The sequence below is a fragment of the Panulirus ornatus genome, chromosome 46 (assembly GCF_036320965.1).
Source record: "Panulirus ornatus isolate Po-2019 chromosome 46, ASM3632096v1, whole genome shotgun sequence".
Classification (NCBI taxonomy): Eukaryota; Metazoa; Arthropoda; class Malacostraca; order Decapoda; family Palinuridae; genus Panulirus; species Panulirus ornatus.
In genome coordinates this window covers 27,639,486-27,655,031 of record NC_092269.1, presented here as the reverse complement: position 1 = coordinate 27,655,031, position 15,546 = coordinate 27,639,486, and the positions used below count along the sequence as shown (strand labels likewise).

The window sequence follows — 15,546 nt, the reverse complement described above, 5'->3', positions numbered from 1 at the left end:
CTGTGTATGTATATGTATGTATACATTGAATTGTACAGGTATGTATATGTGTGTGTGTGGGCATTTATGTATATGCATGTGTATGAGGGTGGGTTGGGCCATTCCTTCGTCTGATTCCTTGTGCTACCTCGCTAACGAGGGAAACAGTGACAAAGTACAATGAATAAATAACATAAATATAAAATGGAAACATAGGTGAACAGTAGTTTGCACAGTCTTGTACTTTGGGTCAGATGGTGGGGTTTATGACAATTTGTATTAGGATATTGATTATCAATGCATAATAGTTATACCGATGAGATTTCAACTCACTTGTTTCTCTTGTTCACCACCTGAATCCTATTAGAAATAGTAATTAAACCATTACAATAAAATATGCACATAAACAGTATATATATCAACGAACTAATATGAAATGTAACCTGTACCAAAATTAATTTTGTTTGGAGTACATTCTCCATGAGTAATTAAGCTCTGAAATGATATTTGAATGAGAGATAACTATACAAGAAATGGTCATGATTCTAATTACTCACCAAAGATAAACACCAAACAGCACATGGCCCCCATCAGTAAAATGATCTTAGTTCGTCCTCTGTTTGGTCGAGACTTCAAAGCTATGGCACATGTTCTCTTAACATTTTCTATGTCAAAGAGATCCTTAACCATGTTGACTGGTCTGTGAGCAAGTCCAAAAACTTCTAGATGGTGTTTAGAGAATGGTCCACGAGTGTCTTCAATGCGCACAATGGTATATATAATTGCTATTAAGAAAAAGAGCCCACTAACCCCATAAAGTCCCACATATCCAAGTCTATAAAAAAGAAAGTCACCAAGCAAAAGCCCAAGTGGAGCCCCTAAGCCCATGCCGAGGTCCATGAACGCAATGCGCATAGTTCTTGCACCAATTGTGGTTATATCAGCCATATACGAGTAGGTTGCCATCAACAGGGTAATGAAGCCACCAGTTAAGGCTCGAGGAACTCCACCCAACAGCATGTACATGGAAGGAAGCTCTGTCCAATATGCATTCATCTGAAAGACAAAGGCACTTTCAGATCCAGGCACACTTTTCCCCATACTCAGCACTAGATTCATGTAACCTGTTCTTGCTAACAACAGGGTATTAGTGAAATGGGCATAAAAAGAAAAAACAGAAAATGTTTCCTTACAAGATGTATATGAGTTGGTCATTAACTGATAATTACGGAGGCAGAACACAAAAATCATAACTGGATCCCAAAGACACATTAATTGGGTAATATGAAGTACAGCACAGGTCGATCTCTAGTCTGAATATCTAACAGCCCCAAAAGATCCCCCTATCAGAATGCTTGTTCATTTAACATTCCTGCTAAAATGGCACAGGAGTTTCCAAAGTATGAAGCAAGTGATAGTACTGTCCTTTCTTCAGTTATTTCTGTTTCCTGAGAATTGTGCCCTTATTCTGTCCTTATGATGATATCCAATAAGCAACCAATCCATTACTTTTCACCTTCTATGTTACTGGTTTGCAGTGACTGTCTATAAATACACCTGCTAGGAGAACACAAAAGGAAGATTCCAGGACATATACAATTAATAAATAGGTCACAAATGTTTTACATACAGTAAAATAACATTAAAAACAAAAAAAAGCATTAGAAAGATCAATATCAATAATTCAAAATAAAACATACTTCAAATACTGCTGTCCCCAGGGATTCGGAATGGAGAGCTTCTACTTGTATAAGGGAAGGCGAAGACATGCATATAAATCACTCACAGCAGTTATTACGTATCTATCTCAATTCCCCTCATTTATACGGGATACATTTACCAACCAATGCAAAGGTGAGTAATGTGGCAGTTGAGGGAATAATTGGTATGCATGGGGTGTTCAGTGTTGTAAATGGAAATGGTGAAGAGCTTGTAGATTTATGTGCTGAAAAAGGACTGATGATTGGGAATACCTGGTTTAAAAAGCGAGATATACATAAGTATACTTATGTAAGTAGGAGAGATGGCCAGAGAGCGTTATTGGATTACGTGTTAATTGACAGGCGCGCGAAAGAGAGACTTTTGGATGTTAATTGTGCTGAGAGGTGCAACTGGAGGGATGTCTGATCATTATCTTGTGGAGGCTAAGGTGAAGATTAGTATGGGTTTTCAGAAAAGAGGAGTGAATGTTGGGGTGAAGAAGGTGGTGAGAGTAAGTGAGCTTGGGAAGGAGACCTGTGTGGGGAAGTACCAGGAGAGACTGTGTACAGAATGGAAAAAGGTGAGAACAATGGAAGTAAGGGGAGTGGGGGAGGAATGGGATGTATTTAGGGAATCAGTGATGGATTGCGCAAAAGATGCTTGTGGCATGAGAAGAGTGGGAGGTGGGCTGTTTAGAAAGGGTAGTGAGTGGTGGGATGAAGAAGTAAGAGTATTAGTGAAAGAGAAGAGAGAGGCATTTGGACGATTTTTGCAGGGAAAAAATGCAATTGAGTGGGAGAAGTATAAAAGAAAGAGACAGGAGGTCAAGAGAAAGGTGCAAGAGGTGAAAAAAAGGGCAAATGAGAGTTGGGGTGAGAGACTATCAGTAAATTTTAGGGAGAATAAAAAGATGTTCTGGAAGGAGGTAAATAGGGTGCGTAAGACAAGGGAGCAAATGGGAACTTCAGTGAAGGGCGCAAATGGGGAGGTGATAACAAGTAGCGGTGATGTGAGAAGGAGATGGAATGAGTATTTTGAAGGTTTGTTGAATGTGTCTGATGACAGAGTGGCAGATATAGGGTGTTTTGGTCGAGGTGGTGTGCAAAGTGAGAGGGTTAGGGAAAATGATTTGGTAAACAGAGAAGAGGTAGTAAAAGCTTTGCGGAAGATGAAAGCCGGCAAGGCAGCAGGTTTGGATGGTATTGCAGTGGAATTTATTAAAAAAGGGGGTGACTGTATTGTTGACTGGTTGGTAAGGTTATTTAATGTATGTATGACTCATGGTGAGGTGCCTGAGGATTGGCGGAATGCGTGCATAGTGCCATTGTACAAAGGCAAAGGGGATAAGAGTGAGTGCTCAAATTACAGAGGTATAAGTTTGTTGAGTATTCCTGGTAAATTATATGGGAGGGTATTGATCGAGAGGGTGAAGGCATGTACAGAGCATCAGATTGGGGAAGAGCAGTGCGGTTTCAGAAGTGGTAGAGGATGTGTGGATCAGGTGTTTGCTTTGAAGAATGTATGTGAGAAATACTTAGAAAAGCAAATGGATTTGTATGTAGCATTTATGGATCTGGAGAAGGCATATGATAGAGTTGATAGAGATGCTCTGTGGAAGGTATTAAGAATATATGGTGTGGGAGGCAAGTTGTTAGAAGCAGTGAAAAGTTTTTATCGAGGATGTAAGGCATGTGTACGTGTAGGAAGAGAGGAAAGTGATTGGTTCTCAGTGAATGTAGGTTTGCGGCAGGGGTGTGTGATGTCTCCATGGTTGTTTAATTTGTTTATGGATGGGGTTGTTAGGGAGGTAAAGGCAAGAGTCCTGGAAAGAGGGGCAAGTATGAAGTCTGTTGGGGATGAGAGAGCTTGGGAAGTGAGTCAGTTGTTGTTCGCTGATGATACAGCGCTGGTGGCTGATTCATGTGAGAAACTGCAGAAGCTGGTGACTGAGTTTGGTAAAGTGTGTGGAAGAAGAAAGTTGAGAGTAAATGTGAATAAGAGCAAGGTTATTAGGTACAGTAGGGGTGAGGGTCAAGTCAATTGGGAGGTGAGTTTGAATGGAGAAAAACTGGAGGAAGTGAAGTGTTTTAGATATCTGGGAGTGGATCTGTCAGCAGATGGAACCATGGAAGCGGAAGTGGATCATAGGGTGGGGGAGGGGGCGAAAATTTTGGGAGCCTTGAAAAATGTGTGGAAGTCGAGAACATTATCTCGGAAAGCGAAAATGGGTATGTTTGAGGGAATAGTGGTTCCAACAATGTTGTATGGTTGCGAGGCGTGGGCTATGGATAGAGATGTGCGCAGGAGGATGGATGTGCTGGAAATGAGATGTTTGAGGACAATGTGTGGTGTGAGGTGGTTTGATCGAGTAAGTAACGTAAGGGTAAGAGAGATGTGTGGAAATAAAAAGAGCGTGGTTGAGAGAGCAGAAGAGGGTGTTTTGAAATGGTTTGGGCACATGGAGAGAATGAGTGAGGAGAGATTGACCAAGAGGATATATGTGTCGGAGGTGGAGGGAACGAGGAGAAGAGGGAGACCAAATTGGAGGTGGAAAGATGGAGTGAAAAAGATTTTGTGTGATCGGGGCCTGAACATGCAGGAGGGTGAAAGGAGGGCAAGGAATAGAGTGAATTGGAGTCATGTGGTATACAGGGGTTGACGTGCTGTCAGTGGATTGAATCAAGGCATGTGAAGCGTCTGGGGTAAACCATGGAAAGCTGTGTAGGTATGTATATTTGCGTGTGTGGACGTGTGTATGTACATGTGTATGGGGGGGGGGGGTTGGGCCATTTCTTTCGTCTGTTTCCTTGCGCTACCTCGCAAACGCGGGAGACAGCGACAAAGTATAAAAAAAAAAAAAAAAAAAAAAAATTTACCAACCTATACTTGCAAGAGGTTACACCACAAGCGAAGTCACCTTTGGCAAGGCTAAATTACTGGTAGTATCATCTCATCAAAGAACTAATCACTCCCAGGGAGTCCACATTTCCCTGCTACTGAAAGTTACATTCTTGGACTGTAGTAGCCTTCTGAAAGAAGTCCTGGATAACACCAGGAATCTTAGAAATCAGTCCTGACGTAATTACAAATAAATTAATGATAAAGAATAAATGGACTCATTCAAGTATATACAGTTTCTGTTCTCTCATACACATCCTAATCTCCAATCTGAAAAACTGAGACTTCCATCCAAATATCAGTGCTTCTTAGTTTTCATACACTCTGCTGTGATTAGGTACGTGAAGTTCATGTCTCCATTCACATCTCCACCCTCACAAAAGATCTGCTTCCAGTGCACATGATAAAAAATCACTCTTAAGGCATCCTCATCTGAAATAACTCGAGCGCGAAGCAATTCACACATTGCATCTGTCCATTTCTCTCACAGTCTACCCTTCTTCTGGTACCTGCAACCATAGCAAAACAGATTACCCTCAATGGCACAGAGTTTCCCATTAATCTTACATAGTCATACCATTTCACAAAACTTTAATCCAAGCATCATTTCTAAGATTCCCCTCACATTTTCTTTTTAATATACAGAGACTGACAGGGCACAGATAAAAAAAAAAATATGCCTTAATCAAGGCCATTTCAGGTGAAACAAAATTCAAACTAGAAATTAATCAGGGCTCTGCAAGTGTTTGTAGACCTGACTAGTAAAGGATGAAAAGATATTTGAAAAGGGAAAAACAAAAAAAGGATGAGAATTCCACAGCTTGGTTGTTTGAGGAAAGAAGGTACAGGTACATCATCAATTTTCTGGCACTCTTGGTTCCAAAGCCCTGCCAGATTAATCATTTTGCTGGACCAACCGTGGTCACATAATAATAATTCATCAATACACCTCTAACCCACTAATCACACATCTCCCATGTGTCTAAAGTATTCATCTGCATTATACACCTGCTCAGGACTGAGGTGCTCGTCAGCTCCGAGTTTTGCAAATTCATCCACATACTCGGAAGCTCCTTCATGGTTTGTAGACCGCTTTTCTCCGCACACTTTATTCATGGAAATCCCTTGAATCTTTGAAGCCATCCTTCACTATAGTCATGATCATGTTGTAATTTAAGTTCTTTATGGAACAACTTAGCCTGGTCCATCATCAAGCTACCTGACAGGTCCACTACATCACTCCAATGCTCTCGAAACCATTCTATCATCACTCGATTGTGCTCAGTACTCTTATCATCTTTCATAGTTTTTAATCATCATTTGCTTCTTGGAATCGCTGTCTGCACAGAATTTCAATATTTTCTCCCTATGCTTCCTTTTATCATAAACAGTTGATGAACCAATACTGTAGATGTCACACAGATTATGCACCGAAACACCACAGTCCATTTTTTCAACACTTCTACTTTATTTTAGATCAATATGGACTGGTGTTTAGGTTTGACACCACAACTGACACTCTAATATGTCTTACAAGCCATAGCTAGGGTTTACTTTAAGCAAAATTAGCTAAGAATTGCAGTATCACCACCAATAAGTGCATTGTAAATAATGCAAATAAGCACGCCCTACACATAATGCCATCTGTGGCCATCCAGTAAACTAGTCTGGTGGCCGTGGTAATTTCAAGTACCCTCACGTAATTTTGTTCAGACTAAAGGAGGTGCCGAACCATCAGTAGTGTACCTGTATCATAATAGCCAATCTTCGCACAAGCCAAACACGTACCCAAGTCCAAACCTCAAATGTTGGGGATATGCAAAGAACTAATAAGACCAATGGCCAAAATCATACCTAAAGAATAGAGGGAGAGCAAGAACACTGCAGTGTTTAGAAAGGGAATGATGAAGAGATATGATGCCTGAAGAATTTATCAGGAGACAAAAGGATTTTGATTCTACTCTAGTTAATAAAGAGGTGGAGGGTGAGCCCACCAAGATGTGTGAGTAGTATTTCATAAGTGGGTGAATAAAACCACTGTATATGTGCAACAGCTGCTCACAAAAAAAAAATAATTACAGTACCTACATAACACACCTAGCTTTTAGAAAGCAGACTTTGTAAGGTTAATTATATAGGGTTTCCAATTCAAAGTGGAAGAGACAGTTATGTCCAACATGTTTATATTACAATTATGTTAAATTGTGGTGTTTTAAAGATGAACAGAGGGAAACAAATGATTCTTAGAAAGCGATATAAGGAGAAACTGCATTTCAACACTATCAAATTTCACAAGGTTACTGCTTCCCCAATCCGAAATGCTGCACAGGTCAGAACCAAGAGGAGAAATGTGATCAGCATAAGAAAGACAATGTATATGACAGGGAGAAGGTTTGAGCTAATAAAATGAGTTTCTCAAACCTCACCTAAGGGGGATTCAAGCTTCTAGGTTGAACAAATAAATGGTACCCTTGATAATTTCTGATGAAGTCAAAAAGATCTCTGAGAGACTTACCTGGACAGAAGGCATTATTCTCTCTGGATGAAGTCTACCAAAACTGGATGACAATAAGGTTATTTCTATATCTTACAGTTTCATTCTTAGCCAAAAATCTGGGGTTTGGGTTCATCATAATCCACATAAAATTATCAAGAAGATTCTTGAATCTGGAGAGAGCATGTAATTCACTAACTCTCCTCCTCAAACCTTGGGATACGAAGAAAGGAGTTTTCATAAGAAGATACCAAGGAGTTTAACTACCAGAGAAACTATTAGACTGTAAAAGGCCTAAGATTTTTATAGCTCCCATTTGGGCTGTCATATACATATAACCTGTCTCCTCAAAAAATAAACAATACAGGTTAAAAAGAAGTGTTGTAAATGGAAATGGTGAAGAGCTTGTAGATTTATGTGCTGAAAAAGGACTGGTGATTGGGAATACCTGGTTTAAAAAGAGAGATATACATAAGTATACATATGTAAGTAGGAGAGATGGCCAGAGAGCGTTATTGGATTACGTGTTAATTGACAGGCGCGCGAAAAAGAGACTTTTGGATGTTAATGTGCTGAGAGGTGCAACTGGAGGGATGTCTGATCATTATCTTGTGGAGGCTATGGTGAAGATTTGTAGGGGTTTTCAGAAAAGAAGAGTGAATGTTGGGGTGAAGAGGGTGGTGAGAGTAAGTGAGCTTGGGAAGGAGACTTGTGTGAGGAAGTACCAGGAGAGACTGAGTACAGAATGGAAAAAGGTGAGAACAATGGAAGTAAGGGGAGTGGGGGAGGAATGGGATGTATTAAGGGAATCAGTCATGGATTGCGCAAAAGATGCTTGTGGCATGAGAAGAGTGGGAGGTGGGTTGATTAGAAAGGGTAGTGAGTGGTGGGATGAAGACGTAAGATTATTAGTGAAAGAGAAGAGAGAGGCATTTGGACGATTTTTGCAGGGAAAAAATGCAATTGAGTGGGAGATGTATAAAAGAAAGAGACAGGAGGTCAAGAGAAAGGTGCAAGAGGTGAAAAAGAGGGCAAATGAGAGTTGGGGTGAGAGAGTATCATTAAATTTCAGGGAGAATAAAAAGATGTTCTGGAAGGAGGTAAATAAAGTGCGTAAGACAAGGGAGCAAACGGGAACTTCAGTGAAGGGCGCAAATGGGGAGGTGATAACAAGTAGTGGTGATGTGAGAAGGAGATGGAGTGAGTATTTTGAAGGTTTGTTGAATGTGTTTGATGATAGAGTGGCAGATATAGGGTGTTTTGGTCGAGGTGGTGTGCAAAGTGAGAGGGTTAGGGAAAATGATTTGGTAAACAGAGAAGAGGTAGTAAAAGCTTTGCGGAAGATGAAAGCCGGCAAGGCAGCAGGTTGGGATGGTATTGCAGTGGAATTTATTAAAAAAGGGGGTGACTGTATTGTTGACTGGTTGGTAAGGTTATTTAATGTATGTATGACTCATGGTGAGGTGCCTGAGGATTGGCGGAATGCTTCCATAGTGCCATTCTACAAAGGCAAAAGAGATAAGAGTGAGTGCTCAAATGACAGAGGTATAAGTTTGTTGAGTATTCCTGGTAAATTATATGGGAGGGTATTGATTGAGAGGGTGAAGGCATGTACAGAGAATCAGGTTGGGGAAGAGCAGTGTGGTTTCAGAAGAGGTAGAGGATGTGTGGTTCAGGTGTTTGCTTTGAAGAATGTATGTGAGAAATACTTAGAAAAGCAAATGGATTTGTATGTAGCATTTATGGATCTGGAGAAGGCATATGATAATCGAGTTGATAGAGATGCTCTGTGGAAGGTATTAAGAATATATGGTGTGGGAGGCAAGTTGTTAGAAGCAATTAAAAGTTTTTATCGAGGATGTAAGGCATGTGTACGTGTAGGAAGAGAGGAAAGTGATTGGTTCTCAGTTAATGTAGGTTTGCGGCAGGGGTGTGAGATGTCTCCATGGTTGTTTAATTTGTTTATGGATGGGGTTGTTAGGGAGGTGAATGCAAGAGTTTTGGAAAGAGGGGCAAGTATGCAGTCTGTTGTGGATGAGAGAGCTTGGGAATTGAGTCAGTTGTTGTTCGCTGATGGTACAGTGCTGGTGGCCGATTCATGTGAGAAACTGCAGAAGCTGGTGACTGAGTTTGGTAAAGTGTGTGAAAGAAGAAAGTTAAGAGTAAATGTGAATAAGAGCAAGGTTATTAGGTACAGTAGGGTTGAGGGTCAAGTCAATTGGGAGGTAAGTTTGAATGGAGAAAAACTGGAGGAAGTAAAGTGTTTTAGATATCTGGGAGTGGATCTGGCAGCGGATGGAACCATGGAAGCGGAAGTGAATCATAGGGTGGGGGAGGTGGCGAAAATCCTGGGAGCCTTGAAGAATGTGTGGAAGTCGAGAACATTATCTCCGAAAGCAAAAATGGGTATGTTTGAAGGAATAGTGGTTCCAACAATGTTGTATGGTTGCAAGGCGTGGGCTATGGATAGAGTTGTGTGCAGGAGGATGGATGTGCTGGAAATGAGATGTTTGAGGACAATGTGTGGTGTGAGGTGGTTTGATCGAGTAAGTAATGTAAGGGTAAGAGAGATGTGTGGAAATAAAAAGAGCGTGGTTGAGAGAGCAGAAGAGGGTGTTTTGAAATGGTTTGGGCACATGGAGAGAATGAGTGAGGAAAGATTGACGAAGAGGATATATGTGTTGGAGGTGGAGGGAACGAGGAGAAGTGGGAGACCAAATTGGAGGTGGAAAGATGGAGTGAAAAAGATTTTGTGTGATCGGGGCCTGAACATGCAGGAGGGTGAAAGGCGGGCAAGGAATAGAGTGAATTGGATCGATGTGGTATACCGGGGTTGACGTGCTGTCAGTGGATTGAATCAGGGCATGTGAAGCGTCTGGGGTAAACCATGGAAAGTTGTGCAGGGCCTGGATGTGGAAAGGGAGCTGTGGTTTTGGGCATTATTGCATGACAGCTAGACCTGAGTGTGAACGAATGGGGCCTTTGTTGTCTTTTCCTAGTGCTACCTCGCACACATGAGGGGGGGAGGGGGATGGTATTCCATGTGTGGCGAGGTGGCGATGGGAATGAATAAAGGCAGACAGTGTGAATTGTGTGCATGGGTATATATGTATGTGTGTCTGTGTGTGTTTATATATATGTGTACATTGAGATGTATAGGTATGTATATTTGCGTGTGTGGACGTGTATGTATATACATTGTGTATGGGGGTGGGTTGGGCCATTTCTTTTGTCTGTTTCCTTGCGCTACCTCGCAAACGCGGGAGACAGCGACAAAGCAAAATAAATAAATATATAATATTCCCTGGGGATAGGGGAGAAAGAATACTTCCCACGTATTCCCTGCGTGTCGTAGAAGGCGACTAAAAGGGAAGGGAGCGGGGGGCTGAAAATCCTCCCCTCTCGTTTTTTTTTTTTTTTTCTTTTTTTTTTTTCCAAAAGAAGGAACAGAGAAGAGGTCCAGGTGAGGATATTCCCTCAAAGGCCCAGTCCTCTGTTCTTAACGCTACCTCGCTATCGCGGGAAATAGCGAATAGTATGAAAGAAAAAAAAAAAATATATATATATATATATATATTAATATATATATATATAGTGGTGGGATGAAGAAGTAAGAGTATTAGTGAAAGAGAAGAGAGAGGCATTTGGACGATTTTTGCAGGGAAAAAATGCAATTGAGTGGGAGAAGTATAAAAGAAAGAGACAGGAGGTCAAGAGAAAGGTGCAAGAGGTGAAAAAAAGGGCAAATGAGAGTTGGGGTGAGAGACTATCAGTAAATTTTAGGGAGAATAAAAAGATGTTCTGGAAGGAGGTAAATAGGGTGCGTAAGACAAGGGAGCAAATGGGAACTTCAGTGATAACAAGTAGTGGTGATGTGAGAAGGAGATGGAATGAGTATTTTGAAGGTTTGTTGAATGTGTCTGATGACAGAGTGGCAGATATAGGGTGTTTGGGTCGAGGTGGTGTGCAAAGTGAGAGGGTTAGGGAAAATGATTTGGTAAACAGAGAAGAGGTAGTAAAAGCTTTGCGGAAGATGAAAGCCGGCAAGGCAGCAGGTTTGGATGGTATTGCAGTGGAATTTATTAAAAAAGGGGGTGACTGTATTGTTGACTGGTTGGTAAGGTTATTTAATGTATGTATGACTCATGGTGAGGTGCCTGAGGATTGGCGGAATGCGTGCATAGTGCCATTGTACAAAGGCAAAGGGGATAAGAGTGAGTGCTCAAATTACAGAGGTATAAGTTTGTTGAGTATTCCTGGTAAATTGTATGGGAGGGTATTGATTGAGAGGGTGAAGGCATGTACAGAGCATCAGATTGGGGAAGAGCAGTGTGGTTTCAGAAGTGGTAGAGGATGTGTGGATCAGGTGTTTGCTTTGAAGAATGTATGTGAGAAATACTTAGAAAAGCAAATGGATTTGTATGTAGCATTTATGGATCTGGAGAAGGCATATGATAGAGTTGATAGAGATGCTCTGTGGAAGGTATTAAGAATATATGGTGTGGGAGGCAAGTTGTTAGAAGCAGTGAAAAGTTTTTATCGAGGATGTAAGGCATGTGTACGTGTAGGAAGAGAGGAAAGTGATTGGTTCTCAGTGAATGTAGGTTTGTGGCAGGGGTGTGTGATGTCTCCATGGTTGTTTAATTTGTTTATGGATGGGGTTGTTAGGGAGGTAAATGCAAGAGTTTTGGAAAGAGGGGCAAGTATGAAGTCTGTTGGGGATGAGAGAGCTTGGGAAGTGAGTCAGTTGTTGTTCGCTGATGATACAGCGCTGGTGGCGGATTCATGTGAGAAACTGCAGAAGCTGGTGACGGAGTTTGGTAAAGTGTGTGGAAGAAGAAAGTTAAGAGTAAATGTGAATAAGAGCAGTAGGGTTGAGGGTCAAGTCAATTGGGAGGTGAGTTTGAATGGTGAAAAACTGGAGGAAGTGAAGTGTTTTAGATATCTGGGAGTGGATCTGTCAGCGGATGGAACCATGGAAGTGGAAGTGGATCATAGGGTGGGGGAGGGGGCGAAAATTTTGGGAGCCTTGAAAAATGTGTGGAAGTCGAGAACATTATCCCGGAAAGCAAAAATGGGTATGTTTGAAGGAATAGTAGTTCCAACAATGTTGTATGGTTGCGAGGCGTGGGCTATGGATAGAGTTGTGCGCAGGAGGATGGATGTGCTGGAAATGAGATGTTTGAGGACAATGTGTGGTGTGAGGTGGTTTGATCGAGTAAGTAACGTAAGGGTAAGAGAGATGTGTGGAAATAAAAAGAGCGTGGTTGAGAGAGCAGAAGAGGGTGTTTTGAAATGGTTTGGGCACATGGAGAGAATGAGTGAGGAAAGATTGACCAAGAGGATATATGTGTCGGAGGTGGAGGGAACGAGGAGAAGAGGGAGACCAAATTGGAGGTGGAAAGATGGAGTGAAAAGGATTTTGTGTGATCGGGGCCTGAACATGCAGGAGGGTGAAAGGAGGGCAAGGAATAGAGTGAATTGGATCGATGTGGTATACAGGGGTTGACGTGCTGTCAGTGGATTGAATCAAGGCATGTGAAGCGTCCGGGGTAAACCATGGAAAGCTGTGTAGGTATGTATATTTGCGTGTGTGGACGTGTGTATGTACATGTGTATGGGGGGGGGTTGGGCCATTTCTTTCGTCTGTTTCCTTGCGCTACCTCGCAAACGCGGGAGACAGCGACAAAGTATAAAAAAAAAAAAAAAAAAAAAAAAATATTAATATATATATATATATATATATATATATATATATATATATATATATATATATATATATATTAAGAATATATGGTGTGGGAGGCAAGTTGTTAGAAGCAGTGAAAAGTTTTTATCGAGGATGTAAGGCATGTGTACGTGTAGGAAGAGAGGAAAGTGATTGGTTCTCAGTGAATGTAGGTTTGCGGCAGGGGTGTGTGATGTCTCCATGGTTGTTTAATTTGTTTATGGATGGGGTTGTAAGGGAGGTAAATGCAAGAGTCCTGGAAAGAGGGGCAAGTATGAAGTCTGTTGGGGATGAGAGAGCTTGGGAAGTGAGTCAGTTGTTGTTCGCTGATGATACAGCGCTGGTGGCTGATTCATGTGAGAAACTGCAGAAGCTGGTGACTGAGTTTGGTAAAGTGTGTGGAAGAAGAAAGTTGAGAGTAAATGTGAATAAGAGCAAGGTTATTAGGTACAGTAGGGGTGAGGGTCAAGTCAACTGGGAGGTGAGTTTGAATGGAGAAAAACTGGAGGAAGTGAAGTGTTTTAGATATCTGGGAGTGGATCTGTCAGCGGATGGAACCATGGAAGCGGAAGTGGATCATAGGGTGGGGGAGGGGGCGAAAATTTTGGGAGCCTTGAAAAATGTGTGGAAGTCGAGAACATTATCTCGGAAAGCAAAAATGGGTATGTTTGAGGGAATAGTGGTTCCAACAATGCTGTATGGTTGCGAGGCGTGGGCTATGGATAGAGATGTGCGCAGGAGGATGGATGTGCTGGAAATGAGATGTTTGAGGACAATGTGTGGTGTGAGGTGGTTTGATCGAGTAAGTAACGTAAGGGTAAGAGAGATGTGTGGAAATAAAAAGAGCGTGGTTGAGAGAGCAGAAGAGGGTGTTTTGAAATGGTTTGGGCACATGGAGAGAATGAGTGAGGAGAGATTGACCAAGAGGATATATGTGTCGGAGGTGGAGGGAACGAGGAGAAGAGGGAGACCAAATTGGAGGTGGAAAGATGGAGTGAAAAAGATTTTGTGTGATCGGGGCCTGAACATGCAGGAGGGTGAAAGGAGGGCAAGAAATAGAGTGAATTGGAGTCATGTGGTATACAGGGGTTGACGTGCTGTCAGTGGATTGAAGCAAGGCATGTGAAGCGTCTGGGTAAACCATGGAAAGCTGTGTGGGTATGTAAAATTTGCGTGTGTGGACGTGTGTATGTACAATGTGTATGGGGGGGGGGTGGGCCCATTTCTTTCGTCTGTTTCCTTGCGCTACCTCGCAAACGCGGGAGACAGCGACAAAGTATAAAAAAAAAAAAAAAAAAAAAATATTATAATAAATATATATATATATATATATATCTATATATATATACAAGGGGTACCAAGTGACTCTCCTTAAGGACCGTGTGAAATGAGGACTTTGGCTTCAGTGTGTCTGATGGTCCTCTACGAGAAAGGTGTTTATGTCAACAGAATCCAAAAGGGTGGACCAGCTAGACAGAACTGGGTGCTTAAACCTTTTGACAGAATTCTCCAGGTGAATGATACTAGAACAAAATGACTTTGACTACGTCTTACTGTGCCCCTCATGCTGCAGCAGGAGACCGCTTACTACTGGTCTTGTCAAGAAACCCCCATGCAGACCAACACTTGATTTTCATCTGATGTTCATTCACCTCCATAGAATGACATAGATGAGGTAGAGGAAGAAGAGAAAAGTAGGAGAAAAAGATGAACTTGGAGACCAAGACTTAGAAACCAATTTCTTCTCCCACACTGTCTTTCACACCCATATCCACCATCCTTAGACACTTGAACAAAATTTTTTAAATTGAAAAAATTCCATCCAAACCCTTTAATTAGTTACTTGTGGGTTTTTTTTTTTTTGCTTTTTGACTACCAGAAATCAAAGAAATCTCTTTATTGTACATAATGAAAACACAAGCTGCAGTGAACATGAGACTGTCATTGTGATAATGACTGAAAATGATATTCCTAAGATTACAGTGTATATAGTTTACATACTTTGTTTTGAAGAACAGACTATTCACAGAAACCAAGTTAGTCTTGCATTTTGTTAATAAAAACAATAATCTTAATACAAAACAATATACATTGTATGCATACATGTTTTAAAAAGTCAATGAAAAGGTATATTTTAAGTGTTGGTGAGCTGATTTATTTTGCACTAAATTGCATGCCATATCCACACCAGTAAAATGGATGGGGAAAAAAGGAATCTGTCCATTGCTTACCTAGGAGCAAATGTCAGATTAGGAACATTGTACAAATGGCCTTTTGTAACTGTTTTATAAAATATATATTATGATGATTTATATTGGTTCAGAAGGAGGGCCCCAAATTATATATTGTCTATATCAAGGAACCGCACAGATACTTAAAAGATTAGAGTGGTAAAGAAATGTGACATTTGATATTATCAGAGAAATTTCAGCTAGAGTTTTTAAGGGCTTCCAAGATGAGCTAGGGAGGGGAAGGCCATCAATAGTGTCTTCATTCATCCATAGTAATTGTCTGATTATGCACTGTAAGCTATGGACTTCTTCAGCTGAAGGATCATTTTCTAGGGCACAAAGCTTTTGAGGCTATGCTCCACATGGGAGCATGGTAAGCTGGACTCCTCTGAAGTGGATGGTTCTTATACTTGTAAATGGAGTAAACAATATATTTTTCATACTGGAGTGCCAATCCTGCATTATCATTGTAGCACAAGAACAGGCCACATTCACTCACATCCATCCAGAAGCTG

General features: G+C 41.2%; 1 protein-coding gene across 1 annotated transcript in view; it reads right to left on the bottom strand.

Moving 5' to 3' along the window:
- Positions 1 to 15,546, bottom strand: part of LOC139763164 (proton-coupled folate transporter-like) — a 235,165-nt gene that overhangs the window by 140,438 nt on the left and 79,181 nt on the right. Inside the window, exon 4 of the mRNA XM_071688875.1 lies at positions 537 to 1,035. Within this exon, the coding sequence (XP_071544976.1) occupies positions 537 to 1,035 (499 nt within the window). The remainder of the gene's footprint in view (positions 1 to 536; positions 1,036 to 15,546) is intronic.